Source organism: Eublepharis macularius, chromosome 3 (genome assembly GCF_028583425.1).
Source record: "Eublepharis macularius isolate TG4126 chromosome 3, MPM_Emac_v1.0, whole genome shotgun sequence".
Lineage (NCBI taxonomy): Eukaryota > Metazoa > Chordata > Lepidosauria > Squamata > Eublepharidae > Eublepharis > Eublepharis macularius.
The window spans coordinates 128,390,254-128,400,118 of NC_072792.1; the positions used below are offsets into that span (position 1 = coordinate 128,390,254).

Genomic DNA, 9,865 nt, shown 5'->3' on the forward strand with positions numbered 1-9,865 from the left:
TTCTGTCATATGTGCAGCTCAGTTACTGTCTCTTACACCCATGAAGGGCCACCAGTTCTCTGAAGTCAGAATGGAGTTAATGTGCCACTCATGCAGCCTAAGTTGTGCTGCATAATGCTGGCATGTTAGTGGCAACCTAGGGACAACTGCTACTTGCCACTGGTGGAGATTATCAAATCACAAGCCTACTCTAAACTCACTTTTTAATATATGGAGCATCAGATTACAGAAACTGGAGCAAAAGACATTTCCGCGGCAGATGGATGTTGCAAAGCCCAACAGTGAATGGGAAACAGACATCAACAATGTCTGTTTCAGAATAATGAAAACAGAATAAAGGCGGAGTTCGGAATTTGGGATTTAATTAGAAAGAGGGAACAATTTTTAGTTTTTGGGGAGGAAACAGTAGCCTAGACATATTTCATAGTACAAAACTATGACATCTTTGGACTCCTCATCTCATTTTTCCCATTTTCTTTTTAAAATAAATGTCAGCCCAATGAGCAATTCAGTGAAAAGATTAACAGTGAAATCTTTAAAAAATTAATAGTGAAATCCTAAGAAGAGTTACTTCAGTAACTCCAGAGTTACTCCTACTCCAACTGAAATGGGCTTAGACTGGAGTAACTGCGCTTAGGATTTTACCGTAAGTCCATCTCAAGTGTTGAATAGGCCAGCTACAGGTACTTGCTCACTTTTCCTATTGCTTCAGAGTGTGATAATTTGCTAATTCAGTTTTTCATGCCCACTACACAGTCTGCTTTTTCCCAGTTTTTTTAAGAGGTCAGCAACAAAGGAAGGAAAGCTCCAAATGAAAGAATTTCAGGACAGAGGGCTTCACCCTTCCACCATCCCCACCACTTATGACAGTCTATACTTCCATTGTTCTATACAATTATTAAAGATACAGGATCCGTCAACCCTTTTTCACCCAGCCACCTTACATCTTATTCTTATTCCAGCCATAGTAGTACAAACGTGGTTTGTTCGGTACAAAATATACATCATGGAAGCAATGCAGTGTGACCGATTTTGCCCTGGGGTTATAGGGTTGGATCCAAACTAAAATTTCCATCAGCAAAACAGAACTTCCTGCCTGCCCACACCTACTGCAGCCCACTGATTCCTGTGGGACCAAAAGTCCACAGCTAGCTGGCAGAAACAGGTCAGAAAGTTAGATGGACATGGGCAGCAGGAGCTCAGTGTAATCCAAGGCTGTAAACTTCCTCCAACAATGGTCAGAGCCAGACAAAGCTCCTATGTACTTGGGCAGCTTTTGAAGCCCATACCAGAACCTCCCTTTCTTGGATTGTCTTCTTAAAAGAACCTCTATTTTACTTGGAGCCTTACGCTCCTGCAGCACTCAATGATCTCATGGTGGGCTCTCTGTGAGGAGAGTGACCACTGTCTCCAAGTCCAGGAGAGTTAGGTGGCCAAGCTACTAGAGCTAAAGTTTGAGTGGTATTGGACTGCAGCCTACCAGTTTTTGATGAAAGAAAGAGAAGGAGGCCCCTTTTGACTACCAAAAACACTATTCTGGGGATTGTGGTGGGATCCATGTGGACCACACAGGATGTTGGCTACAGTGAGTAAGGAAATTGTAAAAGATCCCAAGGTGGACTTGGCAACTCATCTTCCAAAATGGGCTACAGATCACTGATAATGTGCTTGAGAAGTTTTTGGTAAGAACTTTTGAGGACAAGTGTTATTTTGTTTCTGTTTCTGCTGAGTGAGTCCTGTAGGTGATTCCTGGATACCAAGCTAGCCTAGCTGATCTGCTTCTTCACTTCCTCAGGTGAATAATGTAGTTTAGATGTGAAACAAAGGTGTTTTCACTGCTTTGGTATTTTCCTCCTTACATTTAAAAAAAGGCAATCGATGTGCATATTATATTGCCTCTAAATTTTTACATTATTTCAATAAAATTATTTTTCACATAAAGCTTTGAATATAACATTTAAGCCATACTTTTTTCCTAATCAAATATTTCACTTCAAATATGGTTGCTATCGGAACATAAAATCAACATGGGGTTCTTTTAAAATTTGGTTTACTAAATGTACCTCAACATAAATATGCTAATTCAGATCTCATGCATGGATCATTTTATAGAAAGTTTTCCAGTTCATATTTTTCCAGAAAACTGACATGAATGGCAGTGAAGTATGTAGGTATATGAAATCATCAATTAGTTTCCAGGATAAAAATGGAGTTTTTTACCCCATGCATATTTAGACCTGAGCGGCTTCTACTTGGAGACAATTGTCCATGTAGTGTTTGTTGCTGCTGTGACTGCAGAGCATCCACAGACATTTTCACAGCATTTTCTTTGACTCAAAGAAAAGGGGGCTGCTGTTCCCACCACCTGCCACAGACTACTTTTTTCAGGCTTTTCTACAAAGGCAGTAATGGAAATGTCACTGTAGTATCATAACAGTACAGTAATCTATTGTAGCGATGTACTAGGTCCTAGCTTGATTTTTTTTAAAAAGCAAGTCTGTATTTACCTTTCTCCTTATACCTTCACAACCAAAAGGGCTAGACACTTACTTTAAAAAAAAGCAAGGAACTAGTACTTTGTTCCAATTGCTTTAACACTATAGAGTTATAGTATTTTTAAAAATGTAAAGCCTGAAAAAGTCCAGAGGGGGAGGAATGGCTGCAGCATGGGTAAGGTAAATGACACCAATGTAGGCAGGCCCAGCACCTTCCTGTTCACAGAACAGCCAAAGGTGCCTTGACTGTAATCTTTACATAAAGACTGTATCAAGGCAGGTTTGGGAAAGATTGCAGCAAAGAAGAGGAAAATATGGAAACAAGATCTGAGACCCAGCCCAATACCACTTGGCCCCCACTTATCTGGGCCCGGGAGGGGGAAGAGGGCTGAAAATGTCATCCAAAATGGACTAGAGCCAGGTCTGATGGTGGTTCCCATGAGGGCAAAATTGACTACAACAGCATCAGGGCCTGCTTCTGCTAGTCTATTGCGCTTGCATCAGGGAGAGAGCCATACCCAATGTTCAGCGGACTGGCAGCTTTGAGTGTGCAGCACCCCACAGCACAACGAGCTGTCATGCAGTAGGGTTGCCCGGCCTCCCACTATAGTGGAAGACCTCCCACTGTCCATCTTTGTAGCCCATCACTGCTCTGAGTGGCAACAGATTGTTTTTAATGCTGGCATCACGCACCACATGACATCACTTCTAAAGGAAACCAGGAAGTTAATGTCACATCACTCTAGGAATTGCCAGAAACTCTATGGTTTTACCCTATTGTGGCAATGTCATATGGATACTCCAGAAAACAGTGTCATTCTAAGGAGGCCAAGGTGGAGCAAAATATCTGTATGGAAACAGCTCTGCTGCATGGTGTGTCTCCTGGTTCAAGCTGACAGTGGCTGCAAATTTTTCAATGGAATGGTGGAATTTCTCAAATGCTTCCTTTCTTTAGGTCTAGACACTGAAAACTTCAATAGATAGAGTAAGGGATAGGAGCTAAAGAAGCAGTTATCTAATCAACCAGAAAACTGGCATACTATGAGTTTCTATAATAGGAAAGTTGATCTAAGGTTTCCATATATCTGGAAGAATGGTGGGTAAGGACATACGGGCAAAGCTCAGCAGCACCCTATGCTATGGCATCATCAGGGATAACATTCATGAGGAGTCACAATCCATTTTTGCATGGTGGAATTATGTTGTGTATAGCTTCTACATGCAGGTTTTATAGCTCTTTGCCATTTTTTCTCTGTAAAGAAGCACTTTATGCTGGCTATAGCTGGTGCATCTTGTTTTCGAAAAATCTTGCCACATTCAAACTTATGTGTAAAAATGGTTATTTTGTTTGGAAGCTCATTCTTAAAGTGTAGGGTGTTGATCACAGTCTATATAGCTACACATTTAGGTTACTGTTTCATGCATCTGTTGAAGTGCTTCCTAGCCCATGAACGTCATGCCAAAGACTATTATTTAAGCCTTTAAAAAACTCATTTCTGATTTTAAACTAATGGAGGCCAGCTCCTAATCTGTTGTGTCTTTGAATTTATGGCTCACTTCAGCTTTTCCCTTCTTTCTAAAACCTACCACCCAGCACAACTTTACTTTCTCTGATTCCTAGTCATGTCCCCCTAGCACACTGTCCAGCTTCCTATTATTATGCCCCCCTTGATCTTTTCTGTTCAGGAATCACAAAAGCAAGGCAGACAATGTCACATAGCACGTCTGGTTTTGTCCACTTGTCCAGAGGAAAGCCCACTTTGCCCTGAAAACAGTGTGTAATGGCAGAATGCAGCCAGAGAATGAGTTTTACAATGATTCCTAATTTGTGTGTGGGTGCAAGCAAGCAGAGACTTCTACTTTGCATATGCAAAGTAACACTGAGGGGAGGGGGATGATCCTCTAGCGTTAATGTAGTATCCAGCAGATTCCATCAGCCTATACCCCTGCAGGGTCACCATAATTCAGCTGGAACTTGACAGCACTTTATACACACACAGGCATACATGCACACATGCTCATTTCCTTACACAAGTATATGCATGCAGCTTCAAACACTGCAATGGCTACAATTCCCAAGATTTTATTATCTAGCTCAGATACAAAGGCAGCCCTCCTCAGACCTTTGTCAAAGTGACTGAGCCACTGACAATCTGTTTGTAGAACTTCTAATCTGAGAGGAACTGTATTGTCGAAGGCTTTCACGGCCGGAGAACAATGGTTGTTGTGGGTTTTCCGGGCTGTATTGCCGTGGTCTTGGCATTGTAGTTCCTGACGTTTCGCCAGCAGCTGTGGCTGGCATCTTCAGAGGTGTAGCACCAAAAGACAGAGATCTCTCAGTGTCACAGTGTGGAAAAGATGTTGGCAGGTCATTTATATCTACTCAGGAGGGGTGGGGTTGAGCTGAGTCATCCTGTAAGAGTTTCCCAGGGTGTGGAATGCTAATGGCGGGAGGCTTCACTGTATCCTGAGGAGGTTCTTTTGCATATGGATTGGTGCTTGATGTGCTCATCTTCTCTGCAGGGCTATTGTTGGGTGTAGAGTGTTTTGTTAGCCTGGTGTTTTTCAGAACTGGAAACCATGCTCTGTTCATTCTTAAGGTTTCTTCTTTCCTGTTGAAGTTTCGCTTATGCTTGTGAATTTCAATGGCTTCCCTGTGCAGTCTGACAAAGTAGTTAGAAGTGTTGTCCAGTATTTTGGTGTCCTGGAATAAGATACTGTGCCCTGTTTGAGTTAGGCTATGTTCAGCCACTGCTGATTTTTCAGGTTGTCCAAGTCTGCAGTGTCTTTCATGTTCTTTTATTCTTGTCTGGATGCTACGCTTTGTGGTCCCGATGTACACTTGTCCACAGCTGCAGGGTATACGGTATACTCCTGCAGAGGTGAGGGGGTCTCTACTGTCTTTTGCTGATCATAGCATCTGTTGTATTTTTCGGGTGGGTCTGAATACTGCTTGAAGGTTATGCTTTTTCATAAGCTTTCCCATCTGATCAGTAATTCCTTTGATATATGGCAAAAACACTTTTCCTGTAGGAGACTGTTTTTCCTTGGTTGTTTGATTCATCCTGGGTTTGATTGCTCTTCAGATTTCATTTCTGGAGTAGCCATTTGCCTGAAGTGCGTGGTTTAGATGATTAATTTCCTCACTGAGAAAGTGCGGCTCACATATCCGTCTTGCACGATCCACTAATGTTTTCATTATGCCTCTTTTCTGTCGGGGGTGGTGATTGGAGTTTTTGTGTAAGTACCGATCAGTGTGAGTTGGTTTCCTGTAGACCTTGTGACCTAACTGAAAGTTTGCTTTGCAGATGACCAAGGTATCCAGGAATGGGAGCTTTCCCTCGATTTCTTTCTCCATTGTGAATTGTATGTTCAGGTGGATGCTGTTGAGATGATTCTAAAACCCCATATGCAAAAGAACCTCCTCAGGATACAGTGAAGCCTCCCGCCATTAGCATTCCACACCCTGGGAAACTCTTACAGGATGACTCAGCTCAACCCCACCCCTCCTGAGTAGATATAAATGACCTGCCAACATCTTTTCCACATTGTGACACTGAGAGATCTCTGTCTTTTGGTGCTACACCTCTGAAGATGCCAGCCACAGCTGCTGGCGAAACGTCAGGAACTACAATGCCAAGACAACGGCAATACAGCCCGGAAAACCCACAACAACCACTGAGAGGAACTCCTTGCAATTCCCTCCCCACATTCATACACTGATAAAAACATTTGTACATATGGCATTGTTACTACATGATTGTAGAGGGATATAGGAAAACAGTTCTATATACTTCCATATAATGTCACATGTAAAAGTCATGCAAGAATCTGTTTTACAGCATATTCACTCACTGTTTTTCATAATAAAATACTGGAGGCAGAAATTTGTAAGAAATGAAGCTAAAAATGAAGTAAGACAAGAATAAGCATGCAGAAATAGTGACATGAACTAGCATTTGCTCTTTGAAAAAGTACTCTTAACCACGGAGCAATTACTTGGCCATGAAGAAAAGAGTCCAAAGAGTCCAGTAGCACCTTTAAGACTAACCAACTTTACTGCAGCATAAACTTTCGAGAATCACAGTTCTCTTCGTCAGATACTACAGACTAACACGGCTAACTTCTCTGGATCTTTGGCCATGAAGAAATAGCAAGAAGTGTATGCTGTTCTCTCCACAACAAAACCGACAATCCAGCCATTACCTGACAGTGCCAGGACAATGATTAGCCTTTTGGGTTATGCTATGGCTCCCTTTAGAGATTTCTCTTTCTCCAGTATATTACCAGAAAGAACCAGCATGGTGTAGTGTTTAAAAGTGTTGGATTAGGAGCTGGGTTGGAACCTCCACTCGGCCATGAAGCTAGGTTAGGCCTGTCACACATTCTCAGCCTAACCTACTTCACAGGGTTGTTGTGAGAGTAAAATAAAGGAGAAGGGAACCTGAGCTCCTTGGAGAAAAAATGCGGTAAACAAATAAATAAGTGGTAGGCATCAGCAGCCTGCAGGAAAGGGAGCTCCATTTTGTCCTAAGCAAAAGTGAAGGGCCTGCAAGGGTGCTACCATCACAGAAGTGAGGGAAATCCATCAGACCAGGCAGCAACATGATCATCCCTGCTCTCTGCCTGCCTTTTACAAGTAACATCAGCACATTGGTTCTTGCCAGCCCAGCTCCTGTGTATACTATGCTGAGGAATGCCATTAAAAACATGCATTTTATCCCTAGGACAGTTACTCCCTGCCCATTTTAACAGCCTTCTCCTTGATCTTCCAGGGGGCAAACTGTCCTTATGCTCTGAAAAAAGTAGACTATAGAAGCAATAGCAGCACTGCCTGTCCCTAGGTGATATGCTGTAGCTGTTAACCTGGAAATAAGGGGAATGGACACTGGGCCGCAGAGGCTGTAGGCAGGCAAGGTGAGTGAGTCAGCCCAGTGAGTCAGACAGGCTGGTGGGCAACTTTTTCAGCAGCATAAACAACAGCCTGTGGATAAATGGTGACTTGAAGTATTAGAGGGGGGAGGATTGGGCTAGACAAGGTCTTCACTGTAGCAGGCAACTATGCTGGCAAAGGAGAAACTGCAAATTCTCCTATGTGGAAACCAAGAAAAGCAGGACATGATGGCTGCCTGGAAGCAAGGAGAGCCACCATGGTGTAGTGGTTAGAGTGTCAGACTAGGATTTGAGAGTCCCAGATTCACATTCCCACTCTTGCCATAGCAGTTCACTGGATGAACCTGGGCCAGTCACATACTTTCAGCCTAATCTATCTCATAGGGTTGTTGTGAGAACAAAAAGGAGGAATGATGTGAACCACTTTAGGTCACAATGAGGAGAAAGGTGGGGAATACATACATACATAAATCTTGCCCCACTAGATCTTAAGACTGGAATGGACGGCGAGCTCTTGGGAGAGCCCAAACAAGTGTCTCCCTAGCCCAAAACTACTGGGTCAGAGGGATGTTGTGAGGATAAAAAGGAGGAATTGTAAGCCGTTTTGAGTCTCTATTGGGGAGAAAGGTGGAGTGGAAATGAAGTAAAATAAACCAATAGTGTGCCCACAACCAATCCTGATGGTAACCTCCTGATTTTACAGGGCCCAAGAAAAAGACAAGAAAGGTGTGCAGCAAAATGTGATGAGCCCGCTGAGAGCAGTCGGGTGCTTCTCCCCCTCCACCCTGCATCCCAAGACACTGATTTACCACCGCACAGGTGTGACTGTATGCTTGTAGTATAACTTGGCCTGAGATTGTGAGGCACATGGTGCGGATGAACTCTATCGTTAACCTTCCACCATGTTTTTAAACACTCACAATCCACATAGGAAAGGGCGGGTTCCCCCACCCCCACTAAATGTATGTGAGTGAAGACGGAGCGTTCATCGGCATCGTGAGGGAGGTGTTGGCGAACACCATGTTCGTGAAGAAGTTACAGCAACAGCCCTTTGCTGGCCTTGCTTCTCTCCCCCACCTCCCACCCCGTTCCAAATTATTTTCCCCCACATGCAATCAACCCCGACGAAGTTCCAAAGCCGGGGAGAAAACACCCATCCACGGCGCCTCCCCCCCCCTTCCATTTTAACACCTCGCGGTCCGCTTGTGCATCGAAATCCCAAAAGGAAGAGGTTTACGACGAAGTTCCCGGTGGGCGGGCGCCTGGCCCGAAGCCTGGAGCCCTCTTCCATCCCGCCCTTCGTCCTGTGCGGGTGCCGCTCGCCATCCTTCGCCCCTCTTCCATTTTATTCTCACGACGACCCCGTGAGGTAGCTTGCGCGACTGGCCCAAGCTCTCCTAGGCACCTTCATGGCGGGGGAGCGTTCGCGCCGTACTCCCGTCTCTCCCACTCGCAGCTTCAGCCCCAGCACTGAGGCAACTCACACAGGGACACACACCGGCCGGAAGGGGAGGCAGGCAGCCCCTCCTTGGGAATCTAGAAAGTTATTTGGCGTCGGGAACGTAGGAAAGAAGCCCTTACCTGTTAGCCACAGGACAGCGGTCCATCCCAGTAAGACCCCGTCCATCTTCTCAAGGACTGTTCAGAAGGGCGGAGGGAAGGAGAGCGGGGACCGGACCCAGAAAAGTACTTTTAAGAAAAGCGCCCTGCTACGATCCGGCGGGCACCTATAGCCTCCTCTTCCCCGTTATCTCCGGGTCTCCACCACGCAGCGGGGGGAAAGGCAGGAGAGTTCTGAATGGGCGCTACCATTCTTCGAGGAGGGGGAGACGAGAAAACCGGCATCTCTTCAAGACATTCTTTCCCCTCTGACTTACTTTTCGACTTCGGTCAAGAGAACAGATCGTCTTTAGGCAGCTCTGCCCGTTAGACTGAGACCGAACGGCAAGCAAGATCAACGCGTCGACGTTTCAAATGCTCTCCTCCCCCTGACACTAGCAGTCCCGGCTTCGGGAGTTTCTAAATCACATGGTTGTCCATTGAAGCTGTCCAGGAGCTCGAGAGAGTTCATCGCAGGACCGGTTAATATCAGGGGCCACATTGAGAGATCAAAGGGCTAGTGGGGCGAGGAGCCTTGATTATGAAAGCCGAATTCTTAGCTGGGGAATGTATATAGAAATTAAAAGGAGAGAGGAATGGTGACAGTAAAGGGAATGGTGGTAGATATATCTTAAAAGGGTTTGTTATAGATCTGTTAAAAGAATCATGGAATGATACATGTAAATAACAGTGTACCACTCTACTACAGGCAGGACTGATAACATTTTGTCCCAAACTCCAGAATTCTGCATTTGCATCAAAATGGTAAAGAGGGGCTAATCCACAGATCTCTTTTTTAGTTGAAAGTTTTAGAAACCATATTCCCAATACTTACACATGCTAAATACAATTATATTTAGTACATTTGTATCCCGCCC

General features: G+C 44.5%; 1 protein-coding gene across 2 annotated transcripts in view; it reads right to left on the bottom strand.

Annotated features, from left to right (window-relative positions):
• ILDR2 (immunoglobulin like domain containing receptor 2) overlaps positions 1–9,278 on the bottom strand; it is an 82,621-nt gene extending 73,343 nt beyond the window's left edge. For both annotated transcript variants that reach the window (XM_054975060.1, XM_054975059.1), the window contains exon 1: positions 8,970–9,278. In XM_054975060.1, the coding sequence (XP_054831035.1) occupies positions 8,970–9,015 (46 nt within the window). In that variant the 5' untranslated portion in view covers positions 9,016–9,278. The remainder of the gene's footprint in view (positions 1–8,969) is intronic.
• Between the last annotated feature and the right edge of the window lie 587 nt (positions 9,279–9,865).